The following is a 21798-nucleotide window of genomic DNA, read 5'->3' as shown; positions in this document are numbered from 1 at the left end:
GTAAAAATATTTTGATTAGTAATAGGGCTTAGACCATCATGACTTAATGCTAAAGACAGTGAATATTCAAACAACTAATCAAGGGGCTATTTTGAAAAAAAAAGTGCATCACCTCATAATACATTGAAAAAATTCTAGGAAATTTAATAAATTAAGCCATAAAAGTATGAAGGAAAATACAGGTTCATTCCTCTCTGATTACTTTAAGGAAGGATTTTTCTAAACGTTCAACAATGAAATAAATTACAAACAAAATTTTCAAACTATTGTATGTAAAAAGCAGTTTAAAAACAGAATAAAATAAAGGGCAAACCAGAAACTAAGAGGCACACAAATATTTTCTACAATTGTGATGAATGTCAACACCCTTATTTTGGTTTAGAAGTCATCGAAATCAGTAACATGCACACTTAAATTGACAAGTAAATAAAATACGCCAACCACTAGACCAAAGGTCCCAGGAAGGCAAGGACTGTGTCTTTTGATTCCTAATGCCTAACACTTAGTTTGTGCTTATTTAATGTTTTTTTAAAGTAAGCTGAGGAAATATTAAAACATATGCAAAAAATGGCCAAGTAATAAAAAATGTAAATTAAAGCAATTGTTTTTCATCTACGTCGCAAAGCTAAAGGAAAAAGTAACATTCTGTGAAGCGTTGAGTCTGTTGAAGCAGTCATTTTTACCTATTGTTGGTGGAGGTACAATTCATAAAATGCTAATAAATGACACTGTGGACAGATAAAAGTAAGCAAGTAGGAAATGATCCAATTTAATGTCCTATTAAAAAGGAGGATGTTTTAAGTAAGCAACGGCATATCTAAAATGAAACATTATTCAGTCTTTAAAACGAGATTTATAGAGTTTTAGGCAATTTGGGATGATCCCCTTAGCACAATGCCGAGAGAAAACAGAATGCAAAATTAGCATATGCGTATAGAGCATTTGAGCTCCATTGTGTGAAAAGTGTGCTTGCCTGAAGGTCGAGTTGAGATCAGCCAAAATACTGAGGGTAGCTGTCTTTATGCCCTGAAGTCAAGGTCATTTCATGATTTCCTTTTTCCTCATTTCCCCAGTTTCTCTCTAAGTAACACCATGATAAGTAACCTTCAAATAAGATCCATTTAAGATAGTCACATGGGATTTCAAGGAGCCTTTCGTGTGACACCCTCACACAAAGGATGAGGTTAGGTACTTCGCACTTCCCTGGGTGGATACCCAGCCTCATTGTATTTTTCAACAAAATTTGGAGAAAATGTTTTCCCTTATTTTGTGACAATGTCACATCAGTAGCTGAGCCTCTCCTTCTTGTCGTGACATGCCCCTCCGTGGTTTCTGGCTCTGTGTCAAGCATGGGGCACCAATAAGATTTCTCAACCCGTAACTGCGCAGTGGCCAAACTTTGTGTCCAAAAAAAAAAATTGTAGCTAGGCCACAGAAAAAGTAAATAAAAGACAATTTACAGACACATCTCTGCACGTTCCTGAGAAATCTAAGCCGCGGATCAGGAGGGCTGGCCACTCAAAGCAAGGCCCTAACTGACCTCCAGGGAAAGCCTGTTAGAGGAGAACTAAAGAAAGCCTTGATGAAAACAGCAGAGCACGCAGGGGAGGCGAAGACCGTCCGCACGTGTCACTTGACAGTTTCAGAGCACTTGTCTAGATGAGCTCAGTTCACCAGGTGTGCACTTTACAACGAACAGTTCATGAATATTGTCGTTCACACATCACAGAGGAGGGGCGGGAGCTCTGAGAGGTGAGGCGAGTTGTACAGTGGTCGTGCTGGGACCCGGGCCTCTTGTGGGGTCAGGCCTGAGGATCCTGCTCTCTGACTACCCCTTGCTGCCCTCATGCAGAGGTCCACACAGCCTGCCTGGTCAGCCGAGAAAATCCAGCCCATGCATTGTGTTGCAGGGACCTGAAATGTGCATCTGAGGATGTGGTCAAATCAATCAGTGACTTCTGTTGTTTGGAGAGAGGGGTGGGGTGGTAGGATCAGGGTGATGGGGCAGCCTAGAGGACATAGGAAAATGAGAAACCAGCATGGGCAGTCACCTGCTACACTATATGCTGTGATTTCTATACACGTATAGACTCAGAAATCAACTGGAGACTCATTCTGGCCTCTTGAAAATCATTAGTTTCAAAGAGGTGCTCTGAGATGCTGAAGCTGAAGAAAATATTATTTTTTTACTCTGCTCTTTTCTTATGAACCATCAGTAAACTAGGAGGCGGCAGGGCAAGCGTGTGAATGGGCTCAAGGAGGATGTTAGGAAAATTCTAACGTTCAAAATACAGGTTGAACCACAAAAAGCACAGGAAGCAGGGAAAACAGAGGTAAATAAACGGACAAGACGTTCCAGACATAACTTACAAAAACCAGCACAAATAAATAACTGGAGAGGATCACTGCAAAATCCTGAGGGAACGCAAGAGTGAACCGTAACAGCTGGGAAAAACAAGTAAACTGTAGTGACCTCCGCCTCTTCTGCTGACTTTGAATTTTCCCATGAGAGTCCAGGGAAGGGATATCATACTTTAAAAAAGACTGTGTCCCTGGAGATGTCAACCTAAAATGCTATCATAAACAAAGAAGCAAGCAGAATTTGGGGAAAGAAAGTTGGGGAGAGAACAAAACTGGTTCTCAGCTTGGCAGAAAGTCACATGGTGGCTGCCCTAGTTTCATGGGATCATCCAACCTGAAGGAAGATAATGGTGCTGAAAATTGGATGGAGGGTCTGTCATGTGAAGGTGGTTTTTAAAAGGGGATTAAGATTCTGTAGTTGGAATGAATGGTGAAAGCAAACAGGCTATAATCAAAGCCTATAAAGTTATAAAGGTTTTAATTAAGCCAATGAGGGCAGACAATTCATCAAATCCAAAATACTTGAAATAAGGAGTGGCTAAGAGCTTCAAAGGAAGCTCGGGGATTAACATACATAATGGGGAGTTTTAATCATATAGTAGGTTATAGATTTATGGAAGTGAAAGCCAAAAATATGGACAGATTCACAAAGCACTGTCTAATCACTAGGTAGTGCGCTTCTCTGGGAAACCAGGACATTTTAAACTTATAACAAGTTCATGTCCCCAGAGCAGTCGGTTAGAAGGCGGCAGGACTGGCATGGGTGGGCTGTTATACTAAGGAAGGGAGGATGCTGTTACAGGACTTAATCCTAATCACCCATGAGCCATCTGAATGGGGAATGAGTTACTCTTCCCAAAGTGCTGTGATCTTGCTGTAGCTCAGAAGTAAACCTTTGGAACGGTTGTGCCCAGCCGTGGTCAGAAGGGAACGGGGAGGTGAGGGAGAAATGTAAAAAGGGTGGGAAAGGGGAACCGGAAGCATGGAGAGACAGCAGCCATTACTGCAGGCTTTTGAGTCACACTGCCATCTAGTGGTGGCTGGTGGGAAAAGCCGGAGGAAGATGAAGGCACCTTTTTTTTTTAACCTCCTGGGAATTGAGTCAGAGGTCAGGCCAGGTTGTGTTGTATCCCACCAGCGTTCCTCCCACACACACTTCTTGAGAAGAAGGATTAGTGTTCACCTAAAGCTAAGAAGTTGCAAGTACGGCTGGGTGACCGGGATTGCGGAGAAGCTATGGTGCTTAGGTTTGGAGCGCACACAGGCGTACGCCGTGCACTGCTGGGCTGATGCCCTCTGCAGGCACCGGCCCCGGGGGTTGCCGCTCCAGCCTGGGTGCATTCTAAAGCTTCAAGGGAGGAGAGGACTTGGGAGAAGAGGAGGAGGAGGCGCACGTAACACTGACAGATGTTTCTGGGGATGCCTTCACATTGTTACAATGATGAATCCACTCTAAATCAAGGAAACTGGTGGCACTGGTAGACTGGGGACTGAAAATCCTTAAAATCAAACGGGGGACAGAAAGCATAAATCCAACCCATGTTATTATCAAAAGTGAACTGGGATAGAGAATCCCACGGGGGACAAACTAATGACAAGCTTATTGAATCAAATCTAGCCTTTTAAATAGAAATTAAATCACATCAACTCCATACCAGATTTGGTGGCATTTACTCAGATGCACTTTTACGTTCACCAAACTCTTAGTCTATTCAAAGAGCTTTATTCCATTATAGATACATCCATGTGTTCTGTATTACTGAAGGGCGTACGACACCAATAAAAGTGCAGGCACTATAAACCGAACAGATTTTCAGAGGCCAGTATCTGTTTCTTTTATACCTTAGAGTAGTTTGAATGCACACAATAAGAATGACAGATGGAAAAATAATTTCGTAGTGATGGTTTTGAAATATGAGATTGAATAATGGAATGTTTTCCCATCAAGGGCAAATTTCAAAATACATATGATTACGTTCCTACCTCTGTCTGTACCATGGACATCCGGTATGACCTCATTTCTGACACCAGCCCAAGGATGTCCACAAACTCATGATCCCGAATGTGCTGCAGGAGCCGGTCCAGGGCAATGAACGTTCCTGTCCGCCCGACTCCAGCGCTGAAAAAGAGGTCCCAACAGTACGTTATTCAGGAAGTGCTTCTATACTGTTGGAAACTAATCGGCCATTCATTAAAAACAAAAAGCCAACAGGTAGCATCACTGAGAAAAAAAGAAGACTAAACTGACAATATTTCCCACTTAGCTGATTTTTAAGTATGCATTGTGGTTGGTGTGTCTCCTAATGGCACAGTTCTGACTCTCACTGCCACCTCCCTTTAAGAGGTATGGGTCTGCACTGCCTTCGCCACACCTGCCCCTCCTGCCCCGGGCTCTGTATTCCTGAGGGAAGTAATGATTCCACAGGGAGCCTGCTGGAGAGTTGGTTCCTGCCCTCAGCTTGTTGATACACATAAACAATTCCAGCTTTGTGAGCAGCGTCAGAGGTAAGCCCTCATGCCCAGCTTGAAAGTCTAGTTGGATGCCCACACCCTAGATCGAACTCTGGGGCCACAGTGAGTTGTGTGTCTTCAACCCTGGGTTGAGTTCATCATCCCAGACCTTCCTCAGGGCACATCTGCCCTGCTAGTGAGTGCTGGTCTGCTTCAATCTCCCAGGGACCTTTTAGGTAGTTGCCTGAAAAATCAAATTTAGTCTTTGGACCCAGTCTCTTCCAGTCCCCAAATCCCAGTGCTCAAAGTGTAGAAGTTTGTGGAGTGATATGAGCTGACCAGTTGCCCACCACAGTCCCCAGGGTTGCAGCGAAAGTCAGCTCTTATTTTCCTCCAATCACGCACAGGCTGAAGCGCCAACTGGTTCTAAACTCCGAATTACGATGCAATACGAGAAAAGAGAAATCAAGACAAATTTACACGCCGGATTTGCTGGGAGAGAAATCCAACATGAGAAACCGCAAGTTCAGAGCCCTGGTTTGCTTTTTCTCCCAGACAACTTTCTTCTATCACTTTAATATGATGAGAAAATATATATGTCAACATATAAATACATATACACATATGGCTTATACCAACAAAATGTACATCAAAATTATGAGCCTTAGTTTTGAGATAATAAATGTGTTTCAACCAACAACATCAAAAAGACTTTTAGAACTCCTAGGACTTCTCTTCTCGGATACAATGTTCTGTCTCCGGGTGAACACTCGGGAAGTCACCTCCGGAACTGTTCCTGCATGAAAGAATCCACGAGTCTGACCTCATGGTTGGGCAGCTTTATTTTCTGCTTTTGGAAAAGACCGTTTGGAGACTAGATCATTTCATCTGGCGAGGCAAGGCAAAGACAGCAAGGACAGTCTCCCTAATCAGAAACCTGGTAGTTTATGAAGCATTTTTCCTTCCAGGGAGACACGTAATCTTCCTCTCTCTCCCTCTCTCTCTCTCACTCACACACACACCGCCTAGCCATTCTAGTTCACCAGGCCAAGGTACTAGATCCAGGATTACTGGCTGCCAGTCCCTCCTCTGACATCTTCACCCCATTTCTCTCTCTCCTGTGCAGCAGGAGCACATTGACACCCCCTGTGCTTCTGAGGTTGCATCAACATTTCACAACACTATTGTGTCACACTGATGGATTCTGATGGAGCTTTGTTCACCTGGCAGGAAAGAAGGCTTAAATTCAGAGATAACCCTTTGCGTCAGGAATTAGCATGGTCCTTGATTTTTGATAACGCGATAGATCATGCAGCCCCTTTCATTTCAGCTGTCTGGAAATTTAGAGATAATCTTGAAGAGCAACCTAGCAAGTATGTTTATCTTCATGAGCTGAATGTTTTCATTTCTTCTCCCTTTCAACTTGCTCTTACTTCCATTTCTATAACTCAGGGCTGTGACTGGATATTTTTAATTTGATCTTGTATTTGGCTGTGTTATAAACCCCATGGAATCTTTGATGGGATAGGATATCCCATCGTGCTTAAAAGCACGGCCTTAGGAGACGGGTGTGCCTGGATTTGAACACTAACTTTTCCATGTTCTCCTTGCATGAACTTGTGCAACGCCCTTAAACTCTCTACTCCTTAGGGCTTTTTAAAATCTGAAAATGGGAATAACAAGATTAATTTTATCAGCTACAAGGTATATGATAGCCATATTGCAAGTAAATTGTGTATCTAGAAAGACATCAGTTAATCAGAAATTTAAAATAATTATAATTCATGTAACTGTTAATGCAATCTGATGGGCATTTATGGGATGGTGGGCAATTTCCTGTATGAAACAAAGCCCTAACAGACAGCGCATTTGGTGAGGTTACCTGCAGTGCACGGTCATGGGTCCTTTGCTCTTCGTGGCTTGCTGCCGGACCATGTATACAAACTGCAGGATACTTTCTGCAGCGTCCGCGGTGGGCACACCGTGATCAGGCCACGCGGTGTAGTTAAAATGCATCACATCCTGCATCTCGTCAGCCTTCGGGAGAAAAGCAAGCGTTAATCTCTCAGTCCACCAGCAGGACGGCTCCGGCCCCCACTGCAGCTCAGAAGCCGCTGCGTAAGGTTACAGTAAAGCCACACCCCACACCCGGTGGGTACACTTCCCTCTCCAGCTCTCGACACTGTGTCTGACACGAAGCAGGCCCTCCAAAAAGGGACTAATTGTCTAAAGCTTCAAATGGCAGGATAAATAGGCTAACCCCTGCCTGTGTAGTGATAAGAGCTTAAGCAGAGCAGGGTTTGCATTCTGGCTCTGCCATGGAGAAGGTGCATCCGCCCTGAGGGATGAGTTAAACGCTAGAAGATGCTGTCGGTACCCGACTTGGGTTCGCTTGGCCAGGCCAAGGTGCTGCCAACAGCATCTATCTAGCGACACCCTCCTCCGCACAGCTGCCTCCCATTAAAGGGAGCTGCTTGGCTGGAAAGTGCCTGAGAGATCGCGTTCTCCAGCTGAGGGCAGTCAATGAGCGACTGACCCTGGGGCACAAAAAGTCAGGATGGGACAACCCTATTGTGTCATTCGTGGGACCTGGCTGAGGCTGAGCCCACGGCTGTGTGTGGCTGCTTCCCTGGGCCATCCTGTACTACTTCTCTTGTTCCCGTACAGATTTTACCCAAGATTACACTTCCGAAAAATCCTCTATATGACAGTCCCTGTCTTGGGCTCTGATGCTAGGGGACCCGAGCCAAAACAAACTCGCTGAACACCAGTTTCCTCTTACTTAGAAGGGTCTAATGAAAGCTAGGGTAGTGTTGTTGCAGGGATTAAGGTGATCATGTTTGTGGAGGGTGGTGCCTGTTCCGTATCATTATCATTGCAACTACCAGGTAATTACTACCGCTCCCTCCCATCAAGCACAGTGCATTTAAGTGGGTGCTTCTGGGAAGGCCAGGAAGTGGGTATGTTTTGTTTATTTCCCTATTCATGTGAACCCAGGCACCAAGTAGACTGTCGTTGCCTCTGACCTGAGTAAATATCAATTAGGATGTGGGTCCTTCAAGAATTATGTTTTCAGACCCTACTAATTTATACACATAAAATTTTATTCTTCTCTTGTTATCAACTGTCAGAAATACTCCAAACCCAACCCTCACAAAGGTATCATGGATCCCCCATCCCTCAAACTTGCTAAGACCCTAGAATCCACTCAGTAGATGGAATACTATATCATGATTTGGAAGAACTTGGTCTGGCTACGAGTTTGGAGCTAAAGTTTAGGTTTTCAGGTATTAAAGAGAAATGGATTTCAAAGAGTCAGTGGTCTTGGGCGAGGTAAAAATTGTAAATGTAAATACATGTAAATAAATAAAAATATAATATTTGTATAAATATAAATAGCACTTCAATTAGACCCACTGTCCCTTTGGCCCAAGGCCATCCATCCCCAGCCATGAGCAGTGCCTCCCTCTCCGCGTTCAAGGATTTTTTCTGAGACACATAGAGTGTGAACTCTGCCAAGATGCTGGCCATGCTCCCTGCTGTCTTCAGGAAGTATGGCAAGAAAGTAACTCAAGCATAATGAATTGTGCAGAATGAATGAATTACTCAACACTATGAGGATTGAAGGCTACTCTACTCCATCACCAGATAACTTTGGTTGCTCAAAAAAGTTCATGAAAATGTTTGTTCTTTTCAAACGTGGCTCACAGGATGAGCATAAACCTTGTACATTGTAGAACATATACGTGTGTGCATGTGTGTGTATGTATATTTCTTCTAATACAGTTGATCTGAAAACATATCCAGCTAAAATTCACAAGGTGGTTCAAAAACAGGAAAGCTTTAAATGTCATCAGTCTCTCAGCAGCTGCCGTCTCAGTGTCAGATGGGCGATTCTTGTCAGCTGAACAGCAAGGCATGTGCCAGTGGGAACAAACAAGTTTTTGCTGGTTTTTCGTCTCCAGTTCTCATTCAGTTCATGCCAAGTTTCAAGTACTGGGAAGTGACAAATTGGGTGTTATGGTCCTTTTCCTCCTTTCTTATTCAATGAGAAAACCCTGCTGGTTACGTCTTACTTCGCCATTCCAAAATGTCTCTTACCAGGATTTCCTTGTTTATGTAATTTTATCTGATTATACTCTGAAAGATTCCACATATTGAGATGAAGGGAATAAGGAAGTGTATAAGCAAAAAATGAAAAATAAAACAGATAAATGTATTTATTAGCAATGCGCAATGAAGGTAATGTAACCTTTGCAGGAGCTTAAAATTTAGACTCTGTATGTCTATGGCCCAAAGAGGGCACTCTGGGACCAGATGCTTGTAACTACTGTACAAAAACATTACCAGAAAATTCTGTTGTTCATCGTTTTATTCCTGTGTTTCAGGTCCTTTGCATGGTTGCCATTGAAAGGTCATCAATTAAGACCAAGGACAAGAAGCACGATATTTATCATGCAGTGATTGATGTCACCTTCCCTTGTCAAGGGAACAGTCCCTATTTTTGCTTTTTTCTTTTTTTCTTCTAGAGGCATAACCTAGGGAAAGATTTATTCTATTCAAATATATCCCCTATCTGTCTAGCAGTTCATACTGGCTTTGTGGCTAAAATAGCCATGACAGAATGCAGAGTTCAAACGGAATTCTGATTGTCAAATATTTTCTCTGATGGGATAAGTCTGTTGATGTTTTCTCAGTGCTTTATTATTTTTGAAAACTTTCATTCAGTCACTCATTTATCCCTTCCACAAAGATTTATTAAGTGACTAAGGGTTGGGATTACAAGGATTATTAAAACTGGGTACTTGCTTCTGACACGCATGGCATACGGGGCCGGGCAGGGAGGCAGACAGGAGATGAGAGAATTGTAACCAACTACGATGCCCTGTGACGGAGCCATATACATGAAACCAGAGCAGGGGAGGAATGGGAGAGAGGTCTCTCGAGACTAGGGAAGGGGTGTGACATTTGAGCTAAAACTCTGTGTTTGAGCAGGAATGCGCTTTGGCCATTTCAAAGAGATGGTACACCAAGGAACGGTTTGTTACAGTTACACTGGGATTTGCCTAAATTCTCAATGTAGCAAAACCATTGTTAACTACTAGTGGCAAAGAAGTGAATTGTTTCTTGTACTGATCAGTAAACGGTGAGTTACTGAGTGCATGTGTGGTATGGATATGAGCTATCATTTTTGTATCGTCTATATGAAGGGTCAGCACACACTTTCTGTAAAGGGCAGGTGGTAAACATTTTACATTCTCTGGGTCATACAGTTCCTTTTGCTACTATGCAAGTTTGATGTAGCGTAAAAACAGTCATAGAAAATCAGTAAACAAACTTGTGGCTATGTTTTAATAAAATGTTACTGATGGATGCTGGAATTTGAAGTGTATAATTTCCATAGTATTCCATGTAAAATATTCTTTCAATTTTTTTCCCACAACCTTTAAAAAAGTAAAACTTATTCTTAGCTCATGGGCTTTAAAAAAACGATGTGTTTTTAACTTATTTTTTTATTTTTTATTTATTTATTTATTTATTTATTTATTTAAACGATTTTTTTTTAAAGTTTGCCACCCTCTGGTCTATACTGGGAAGAAAGGCTGTGGACAAGGACATTTTAATGAGGACTTTCCTGTTAAGCTTTGTCCTCAACAGAGCACGTTCAAGTGGAAAATGCTGGTAAAGCTCCCCTCCTGTTTTCTGGGGCCGCTCTCTGTGAAGAAGGCCCCAGGGAGACTGCGGCTGATGTAAGGACCTAGCCCTGCACACAGACATTCAGCAAGGGCTCAAAGGCCTGTCAGCAGAGGTAGCAGGCTTACAAAAAAAAATAGGCTTTTCTGACCTTCTAACCACCAGAAATCAGCAGCATTTCAAAAGTGCAATGAAACCATGATTAATTAGGTCCAGAAGTACCTTTGAAATAATAAAAACCAAAGTAGAACCAAATATGGGACAAAGCCAAACAAAACTCAAACTGCTATACCTAAGACAACATTTTAGTTTAGAATGTGTTTGTATCTCCTACATACACTCACACACGGTCAGTGTAAGTAGTGACAACGTGTCTCTGCTTGGTCATGCCCGGTTACAGTGAGTCACTGTGTCTTCTGTCACCCTAGGCTTGTCTGAGACGGGGCAGTGCAGCCTTCTGGCTGCATCTCCTTGGGCCCTCCAGCATTTCATCCCCACCATTCTCCATGAAATGGGAAGCAAGCACATCACACCTGGGATTTTTCTCTTGCAGGAAGCAGGGATGTGATTCTCCTGACCCCAGGGGGGTTCCCTCAGCACGAGGACAGCCCTGAACCTGTGCTGCGTGACTTACGTAGTTGATCCGGAAGTGTCTGCAGGCCCAGTCGTCCTGCTCGTCCTCCGAGAGCATCTCCACCGTGATGTCTCCGTAAGCTATAGGTTCTTCCGTGAATGGCCAGTAGTGGTCACATTTCACCTGAGGGGTTAATAGCACAACCGTTTAAAATGAACAGGCGAGGGGAGAAACAGTCTATGCTCGCTGAGGGAAAACAAATGACTTGCCTCTGAAGGACTGTATAGGATTATTGTGAGGATGAAGGATGAATTAACTGGAAGTTTCTGGTACCCAGTAAGCGCTGACTGTATGTCACTGGCTCGTGCAGGTTTTGCTGCTCAGGGGGTGGGGGGTGACCCCACTAGGCACTTACCCTCCTTTTCTCGTTGCACTGTGTGAGCATGACAATAATCTGAGACTTCTGTTGCAGGACCATCTTCCAAAAGTCATTTCTGGTTTCAGGCAGTGGCCCCTGTGTCGCGATATACTCCTGGGGTGAGTTGTACCCCTGGAAGGCAAGGAGCCACAATCAACACCAAATGCAGCTTCACACAAATGAGAAAAACAAACCCTGAAAATTCACTGGGGATAAACTTGGCAAAGGATCACATGCCTGTGTAGGCAGTCATGGCAACTGATGGTATAAATCCGTATGATTTTAAATATTTTTCTCGGGAAGCCTATAAAATCACACCCACGCCTTTTTACAACCACCACCACTGTTTTATAGACACATATAAGAAGCACAGGTGTTCAGGGGGAGCTCTTTGAATTTGGTTGCCGACACCGAAATTTAAACACAAGCAAGATGATCTTTAGTGTAATTATCGACTTTCACGTTCACTAGTCCTTCACAAAGAAATCTGAGTATTACTAATCTCTGGATTTCTTTTTTTCCGTTATTCATTATTCTATACGGGAATAATGGAAACCGTTCTTTAGAACTGCATTGCTTGGTGGAGGACGGCTCTCTGTGGAGCTGTTCAACACATCCCCGTGGCCCTGGTTTTCCTCCTCTGGCTGGGCTAGAATTTGGATGCTTGATTTTAAAATTTTTTAAATTTTGTTTACTTACAGGGATGTAGTTGGCATTGATGTAGTCTGCACCTTCCTCTTCGTTCATGGAGACTAATCTTACTCGGCTAAAGTCATCTGTAAAGAATAAGGAGAAAAGAAAATAGTAAAAATCAGAGTGGATGGAAGAATCATCTTCACTCCTTGTCCCCAGTATCAAGTCAAATCTGTCAGTGAAAGGGCAGGTAGATAAAGTTTATTTTAGCTTGATATGTTAGCCATACTGCAATCTTAGTTTCTTGTTTAAATAAATATATAAATATCTCCAGGATTCTCTCCCCACCAGCGCTCCTGTCCCTGGAAGAGTTGTCTCCAGGTTTTTGGCGGAGACTGTGCGGAATACGCACAGGAACTAAAGTATCTGGTAGGTTGTGTGGAAGGCTACAGAGTGCAGCCTAAACACAGGACTCCCATCTCACTCAGGGGCATCCAGGGAATTCACTAGCTTTGGGAGACCTAGAGAAGTGATGATGGAGTTGATGGGCTTTTGTAAATGGACTTCAAGTGAAAAAAGTCAATCCTGAAATGTGTACAGATAGAAGATGTTATAACAATAATACCACCCAATTTTGTCAAGACCCCTTATGAAGGAGAGAGTTCTCCTTCTAGAGCTTTCCACTTTTTCCTTCTTTCCCAGCTCCCCCTAGAGTGTTGCAGAGAGGAAAGGTAAATCGATATGGGAATCTACTTTAATTGTCCTGTACGTACTTCATGTTACTTTTCCTTTGAATGTTACTTTTATTGCAAAATGCTAGCAAATAGCAGAACTTGCCGGAAGCAAGAAAGGACGCTTTTTTCACACCTTGCACTCCGTCTCCATTTTCAATGAACTGACTGAAAATTGGTTATGAGCACAAATGATCTTACCCCTAATTTGGCTGAGACCTTTTGATCTCCAAAGGGCCAAACTGTCAATCCTTTCAGTTCAGATATAATTCATTGAAAAGCATAATAATTACATCTTCCTACACAGGACAGGGCAAAACGACATCAGTGCACCAATGAGCTCAGCGCAGCCACAGGCGTGGCCAGGAGGGTACAGACCATGACTGGGCCTGCCTGGCCAGAGATCGGTGGGACTGACTAATCCACAATGACAGTCCTTCAACCTTTGGGAGACACGAATAGGATTTGCGCTATCGACAATCTTACATGGCAGGATGTTCGTGTAACGGTTTTTACATCGGTTCAGGGGAAGGTCTGCCGCAAAGTGTGGAATGTCCAGTCCAATCAATTTCAACTCCTGTAAACGACAGAGAACAGATGTGAGATTCCCGCGCATGGTGTGGGCTGGATTATTGTTCACATGGGCTCATTGTTCATATTGGATTATTCTTCACGTCCTGTAACAGAAGGCTCACAGTGACCACACCCCCTTTGCCTTATGATGGCGCAGTGGCTCCCTTTGGGGACAGAGCATACTTCTCCACCCGACTTGTCACCTTGCTTTTGGCCAATGAATTTGGATGGAACGCACATCTAATCAGAAGCTTTCAATGTGCTTGCTCAGCTTACTTTCCTCTCTTGTGCTTCCTGCCATCTGCACTAAAAGAACACGCCCAGGGAAGCTGCCAGTCCCAGGATGAGAAGACGCACGGAACAGACCTGACTCAAGCAGAACCACCTCAGCTGTCCCACGGGCCCACGAGTGAGAAAAATTAATGTTGCTGCGGGTCACTGAGATTTTGAGGTTGTTTCTTATGCAATTTTATTGCAGTAACAGATGACTAATGTAATACACAAACACATCGGATAGCTAAGTGGTCATTTGGAGAAGGAAAGAATTAAGTGCATCACACTCAGGGTATGGAAATTTTGGAAAGCAGAAATAGGTTTCAGACTTTCGGAGGTACAGGGTAACTGAAATGTATGCAATTTGCATAAATATATAAGGAATTGTAGGTATTTCTCCTGTAGGCAATGGGCTTTCGAGAAGGTAGTAAAAGAGAGAATGAGGCGAGTACGGAGCATTCTCCACATTACAAGATACAGGGTCGACAGTCATTAAGTCTGGTAATGAAACCCCCAAATAAGGATAGAGCAGTAGTGGGGAGGCACACCTGTCGATGAAAATAAGAACACCCAAATATCTGCTGGTGTGTCACAGCACTCATGAATTCTAGTACCGGAAGGTGCACTGATAGGGCAATTTTTATATAAACAGATGATCAACGTACTTCAAAAAGGTTATGTTACTGCAAAAGAGAGTTTCTAAGCTGCTCCGTCATGTGTCTGATAGGAAACAAGAGGTTGGAGTCAGGCCACCTGGATTTCCCTGGAGGCACCACTTACACTGTGATCTACATGAACGGTGCTTCCTGGAATTGTGCAGTGCACAACCTATACAGCAGATCCTGTACAAACCTGAGGGTAATATTAGTAACGGCATACATAACCAACTACAAATGGGGTTGCATATATAGTATGCATTTTTCTATAAGCCTATTAAGGGAAGAAGTAGAAACACCACTTGCTGTAAGTTTTTTTTACTCATGTGGGATGTTACTCCTCACACTTCCTCCCAATTATTATTTCAAAGAATCATAAGCTGGAGGAATATTTCTTTGGGGGAAGAATTTTGGAGAGTTTTTGAAAGACTTTTGAGGGGAGTTGGAAACATTTGGCAATGTTTTGAGAAATTGAACAGGGATATTTCTTTTCATGCCATTTGCTTCTTGGTTCAAGGGCTCATGCAAAGCAAATGCTTTAGACATCAAGTTCTTGGTGCGTCTGCTGTGTCCACAGAGAAGGTCGTTGGTAGCTAGTGTGTGTCCTTAATAGCTCTGGGATGCAAGCTGCAGTCAACAAGGATGAAGTGACCTCAGTTGCCCAGATTTCTCTCTTCCTTTGATTTCTCATCACTTTGGCTTTTCAAGCTCATAAAAATCTCAAGTTCGTTGGCCCAAGTTGAAGCCAATCTCCAGATCAACAATGCTGACTTTGATCCTCCAATTCACAAATTTAAAAGATTTTTTCCATCTCAGGCAAAACCTTTGCTTGCCAAATGCCCTTAAACAGAAGCTTGTCATTTTGCCTTTATAACTTTTTTTTCCATTTTAAAGAGTTTTCAAAGACTGATTATATTGTTCTTATAAGAAACAAAAACATTTTTAGCAAACTTCAACCAAGTCAGTGTTATTTTTAGATTAGCGCCTTAGCTCCTTTTGGAAGTTATAAGCTTACTTAAATGATACTTCCATTGCTTAAAATTTTTTGGAAATCTACTTTCTTTGGGGAGTGCCTTCATAGATAGTTTGTCAAAATATCTGGCTTATTTCAGTGGACCACTTATACACTGCTGGGTCTTGAAAAAGCAGTTCAGTTCTCCCTGACATCAGTTTAGTTATCTATAAGATAAGGCTAGTAATTTTTCCACACCTTCCTGATGTACAGTGACTATGAAATGAAATGATTAAACTCAACAAATATTAATACAGCCCTGTTGATCTTGACTGTGAAATGCTTCCTCTTTGTTTATTTTGCTTTGCCAGGCTCCATAATTTCTCCCTCCTTTGCTATTTGCACTAACCAACCAGCAACTCCCGCCTTCGAGTCCCCCGCTTTGAGAACAGACTGATAAACTGCAGGAAAAGGAACTGTGCAAGCAGATTGAGGCTGAAAGCTGGAGCACGTATGGAAGTTGACTAACCGACAGAACTTTAATTGTGTGTTCACTCCCTGCTGTAAATGCTCTCGGTTGATAGCAGAGGTTTAATTGACTGAACACTGGAAACGTAAATTGCCAGAGTTAAACTGCAGCAAATCAGGGACGGCATGTATACACAAAATGCCTTGTGATATTGTAATTTAGCCTGGCACTAAGTGGAAAATCAAATTCTGAGTTTCCAGCTCAATAGCTTTGCAGTTACCTTCTTTCTAACCATATGGAAACTCCAGAGGCTTAAATCTTCATGAAGGCCAAGTAGGAGGTGATGGCCTGAAACCAACATAAATCATTTTTGAAATTTCTTTTGCTAGTTTTGTTTCTGATATAATTTATCATCATGGGGTTCCCTCCCACCCAGGTTACATAGTTACTTATAGTGGATTAAATGATGGTCTCTCCAGAGATACGTCCACATCTGGACCCCTGGAACCCGTGACTGTGGTCTTGTTAGGAAAAAGAGCCTTTGTAGATATAATGAAGCATCACAAGATAAGATCTTTCTATATTACCTGCTGTATTAACCCTGAATCTAATGACTAGTGTCCTTAAAAGAGACAGAAGAGGGTGAGGCCACGTGGAGGTGGAGGCATTGGTTCGAGTTATGCAGCTACAAGTCAGGGATGCTTGGAGGTGCCAGAAGCTGGAAGAGGCAAAGACGGATTCTTTCCGAGAGCAGAGGGAGCACGGTCCTGCTAACACTTTGAGTTTGGACTTCTGGCCTCTCAAATTGTGAGAGAAGACACATCTGTTGTTTTAAGTCACCAAGATTGGGGTAATTTGCTGTACTGGGAAACTAACACAGGCACCAGCACCAGCGGCAGTCTGAGTTGTGCTGGTTGTGTTTGAAGCACTGTCTTGAAAAGCAGAGCGCAAACACGTGCGCTGTGTTAGTCAGCTGGGGTTGCCGACACAAAACGCCACAGACTGGGCGGCTCAGGCAGAAGCGTGTTCTGCACGTTGCTGCCTTTGTCATCACCCGGCGTTCTCCCTGTTTGTCTCTGTTTTTGTCTTTACATAAGGACACCAGACATACTGGGTTAAGAGCCCACCCTCCTCCAGTCTGACCTCACCTTAATTACATCTGCTAGGACTCTCTTCCTGAATAAGGTCACGTGCTGAGGTACTAAGAGATTACGGCTTCAACGTATCTTTCTGGTGACACAGTTCATCCTAGAACAGGTACTCGGGAGGAAGGATGGAATGCTGTAGCGAGGGGAAACTTGGGCAGGTGAGGGGAGACTGGGAAGAAGGAATCAACCTCAGGAGAGTCTGCCAACAGCCAGAGGGGCCGTGGCCTGTAGGGTGGGATTTAGGGCAACACTCCAGTCACCAGACAGATTGCCAGTGCAGGTACTTGGCAACAGGGACAGCAAGGAATGACAGCAGAGAAAACTCAGGTCTGGGAATCAAGTAAACCCCCTGTGTGAGCACTGTTGGAAAGGGTTCGAAGTGACTTATTTCAATGATGGCTGCAGGAAGGTCTCCAGAGAACTGGACTAAAACACAAGTAAAGACAGCCACAAATGGAAACTACAACCAGAAACCAAAGGTCTTCTGTGAACCGTATGGTAAGTAGTGTTGCCTTGTTTTGATCTTCGTAACCACATTTCCGAACAAAGGTGGTAAGGGTTTTCACTAGCATCCCGATCAAACACAAAGCACAGAAATTAATGGCAAAATGAGCAATTTGTGATACGTCTTGTGGGCTCCTAAATCCCAAGCTCTAAAGTCTAGCTCTCCAAAGCCTTTCCAACAGGAGACATAAGAAATGAGGAGCTGAATTTAATTCCTGGGTCCCAAAGCACCTTAAGAAAAGATGTATATTTTCATTAGAAGGATAGTCAATCTATCCAGCAGATCCAAAATCAGATGCAGAGTGAAAGAGAAATTTATTCAGTGAATGCAAATTAGCAGTTCATACAGCTTCACGTGTGATTTATAGTTGTACCGGTGATACATATGAATCTAGACATTCGTTTCAATTTGCATAATGCTTATAAATGATGTAATTTCTCAATATGAGCGCAATCTTTCAATGTCAGTAACAAAATAAATACACGTATGAAGCATCATTATAAACAGGACAAATAAACTGCTCGGAGACTGAATTTAGCTAGCCCAATTCAATATCCTCTTGGGTTCCCATTAGAGTAAGAAATATTTTTTTCCTTAAGCCTCAACTATTTATCAAGTTCAGGGAAATTTGAGGGCTACCACGTGAAAGGTTTGACATGCACCCTGAAGTCAGGTCTGGGAGTGCAACGCGCCTTTGAGAGTAGAGGAGGTTACCCTGACACTGAACCTCAGGATGTGGGTGGAGCTGGGGGCTGGCAATTCCTGGGAGGCTGTCAAATAAAAAAAGGAAGTGAGTCAGACCACTGGGCCACTGCTTAAGCCTGAAACCTGCAATCTAAGCCTGTGATTTAAAACAGACTTCTGGAGAGTAATTTGTGTTTTCTCATCAGAGCAGAGATGCAGTATCAGGACTTGGCACCAACTACACTACATATTTGACCAATTATATTCTAAGAATAAAGGTATGTGGGAAAAAAAATCTTCATAATAAGTAAAAATACTAAACACTCTTCAAATCAAGGTGTGATGGCTGATTTTATGTGTCACCTTGCCTGGGCTACGGCACCAAGGTGTTTGGTGAAAGTATTTGTTTAGATACGAATTACACTTACAATCGGTAGACTTTGAGAAAGCAGATTACTCTCCATGATGTGGGTGGACTTCACCCATTCGGTTGAAGGCCTTAAGAGAAAAGACTGATGTCCTCCAAGGAGAAAGGAGTTCTGCTTCCAGAAAGCCTTTGAACTTGACTGGCAGCATCAGCTCTTCCCTGGGTCTCCTACAGATGGCAGCCTTGCCAGCTCCCACAATTGTGTGAGCCAATCCTGTCAAGTAAATCTCTCCATCTCTCTCTTTCTATATACATGTGTATCCTATTATATTATCATACATAGGATATACATATAATAATTACATAATCATAATCAAAATATAATTATATAATGTAAAATAATTACATAACATAATTAACATTATGAGTGCTTATATGTATGTGTGTGTATATACATCTCCTGTTGGTTCTGTGTCTCTGGAGAGCCCTGACAGATACACCAGGCACACAGCTTGGATGTATCCCTGGCCCACAGTGGTCCAGCGTCTCTCAGTGGAATACTGCTGGCCTGGGACGATCTTTGCTGTGCAGGACTGTCCCACTCATTGCAGAGCATCCCTGCCCTTCTCCCCATTAAATACCACTGGTAGCTCCCTCCCAAGTCCTGAAGACAACCACACACTCCCAAACCCCCTCTAGGGGACTGCCTGGTACGAGCTCAGTTGACAACAACTGATTTTGTTCAAATTAACCATCTTATAGATGAAGAAACTGAGATGATGAGAAACTGTGATTTTTTTTCTCAACATTAATCAGTGGTGAAAGGGTAGTGAGGACCTGGGTTTTTGGACTCCCAGTTAAGTGTATTCCTATCCCCCTTATAAATCCTATGAAATAAACCTGAATGTGTTCATTGATACATTGAGCATATAAAAGTCTTCAGTATGTCATAAGCGTTCAATTTATGACATAAAATGTAAAATTCCACTTTTCACATATTTGAAGCAGCTGAAGCTAAGATCTAATCACTTACTGCTTGGTTCTCCAGTGTCCTCTCTTTGTTTGGAAATAATGCTCCCCCTCTTTGGTTTAGCTGTATAGCGAGAGCTTCATAGATTGTAACTTCAAGGAGATTAAAAATGTACCTAAGTTATAATTTTCATTGCCATTATCAGATTTATCTAGATATTTATTTTCTTCTGCTTTTTGGCTTATGTTTTCTTATCAAAAGTCCCCTCCTTTCGTCGATTTACTCTTTCTGAAGTGTCATCCTCACCAGAGATCTCCAATTCAAATCGAGTTTCTGTTCTTTGAGCTGTAGCATTTGGTGTAGCATTTATAACCTCTTACGCACCAGCAAACAATGGCTAACTGAGCCAGGCTTTATGTGGAAGTTCCCATGACACAGGTGGTAGTTAGGGGGCTTGGTGTCTGATAATGTATAAGGTTCTTTTCATCCTTAAATGCCCTGTTAGAATGAACACCCACACCAGGACTCCTACTGCTTCTTGCAGACCAGAGCTGTCCTTGGCTGATTCCGGGAAAGAAGAAATGGTTGTGAATAATGAGGAGAAAGCAGCTACAGTCTACAACCTGGTGTTTCACAGGAAAAAGCAGCAAAAGGGCTTTTTAAAAAACCCACATAATTTGGCAAAGTTACTTTATCTTTCACTTCTGCTTGGTCTCCCTGAATCACGGACCACCCGAGCCTCCTGTAGGAGTTTAAAGGATGAGAGGTTATCTAGACTGTGTTCTGAGCTGGGAAGTGCATGGGAGGAAAGACTGAGGACCAATCACATCCCTTCCACCACTGAGCTCCCAGACTCGCTCATTTCCATACTCTGACACACGGTCTTAGACTCAAACACTCATGCTTCAGAAAAGGGACATGTTGCTAATTTTGTTCTTCTTCTACACAAACCATGTGTAACTCTCTTTCCCCAATTTCTCCAAGAAAATAAAACCTCCCAAAGACCTATGAGGTCCCATAGTGAGATATACTTTATCCACTCACCTCAAATTGAAGAGAAAATTTATAGTCAGAGTCTTTGGCCATATCCTTGATGTAGGCGTCAAAGTCATCCAGTTGAACTGGGCTTTGTCAAACACAAGAAAGGTACTGATGTTATTAAGTAAAACCATTAAAGTTTAAATGTATTATCTGGGTCCTATAATGCTCTTAAAATCTACCCAAATCTTAACATAAATTAATCTATCAGATTAGTTAATCAACAACTTCAAACAAATATATGTATTGAATACAATGTATTTGCTAATAGGATGTAAAACCACAGGTGGATGATATAAGCTGAGTGACTTGCAGCAAGACTGAGGGAGAGGCCAACTCTGTGGACCCCGCCAGGGTGGAAAGTTGATGCGGAAAGGAGGGGATGAAGTGGAGATGGGAAAGGGGAGCCAAGGGGCGAGGCAGCAGCGTAGGTGGTGGTGGGGCATTTGGAGTGAAGGGGAAAAGATAAACAGAAGGTAACTGGAAAGATGGGGGGAGACTCTCAAAAAATGGCTTGTAGAGAAGGAGAGAGGATGAGAAGGAAAATGAGAAGAAGGAAGGAGGAAGCTGGCTTGATTTGAGGTTTTGGCTTGTGGGCAGGTTCCACGTCATCCACACTCCACCCAAACTCTGGTCCACATCCTCCTTCTCTCTGCCTGGGTCTTGGGAGGAGCAAGGCCTGAGACTGTCTCCCCTTTTTGGTCCCAAGACCCTGTCCTCCAACCTCTCTAGTCTATGCCTCCACCTCACTTCACAATCCAACCAATGATTTTGGGCAGCAAAATCTTCCTATTTCGGTCCGATTATTCCTTCCAGCTGACAGTGTCTCTCCTCTGCTTTGGCTGTTCTTGTCTGTCCTACGTCACTAAACATATGCCAATGGGATGCGTACTGATTTGAAATAGATTAAAGAAAAAACTATTCTGTTATCTCTGTGTGCCCAAACATCCCTCAAGGCTAAGTAGAAATTTTTTGCATCAACATTTCTTTTGTATTACGTGCTTCTTTAGCACAGATACCGTAGATCTGGCTGGGACCCCTAACTGCCGCCCCGTGTTAATTCATCAACATTCTATCCCAAGCAAGTATGAGGAATGGACTTGATTTATAGGAATGTTCCACTCTTTACATGTAGAGTTTTTAACTAAAGGCCCGGAGGTGATGATCTAATTAGGCTTTTGAAATCAACTGGTAGTTAATTTTCACCCATCAGAATTATAATTCTTCTGACTTAATAGTTCAGTGGATAAGTGAAACCACAGGCTAGCTAAAGTAATTACCCTTTTCCATTTATTATAAAG

General features: G+C 42.8%; 1 protein-coding gene across 1 annotated transcript in view; it reads right to left on the bottom strand.

Moving 5' to 3' along the window:
• The window catches only part of PTPRO (protein tyrosine phosphatase receptor type O), a 181159-nt gene that overhangs the window by 6490 nt on the left and 152871 nt on the right, over positions 1 to 21798 (bottom strand). The window contains exons 19-25 of the mRNA XM_031444044.2: positions 20504 to 20585; positions 13349 to 13439; positions 12198 to 12274; positions 11496 to 11630; positions 11141 to 11263; positions 6695 to 6849; positions 4345 to 4480 (exon numbers count right to left, since the gene is read on the bottom strand). Coding sequence (XP_031299904.2) covers positions 4345 to 4480; positions 6695 to 6849; positions 11141 to 11263; positions 11496 to 11630; positions 12198 to 12274; positions 13349 to 13439; positions 20504 to 20585 — 799 coding nt within the window. The remainder of the gene's footprint in view (positions 1 to 4344; positions 4481 to 6694; positions 6850 to 11140; positions 11264 to 11495; positions 11631 to 12197; positions 12275 to 13348; positions 13440 to 20503; positions 20586 to 21798) is intronic.

The sequence above is a fragment of the Camelus dromedarius genome, chromosome 25 (genome assembly GCF_036321535.1).
Source record: "Camelus dromedarius isolate mCamDro1 chromosome 25, mCamDro1.pat, whole genome shotgun sequence".
Lineage (NCBI taxonomy): Eukaryota > Metazoa > Chordata > Mammalia > Artiodactyla > Camelidae > Camelus > Camelus dromedarius.
The sequence above is the reverse complement of the archived record's forward strand: the minus strand, read 5'-3'. Positions and strand labels throughout refer to the sequence as shown.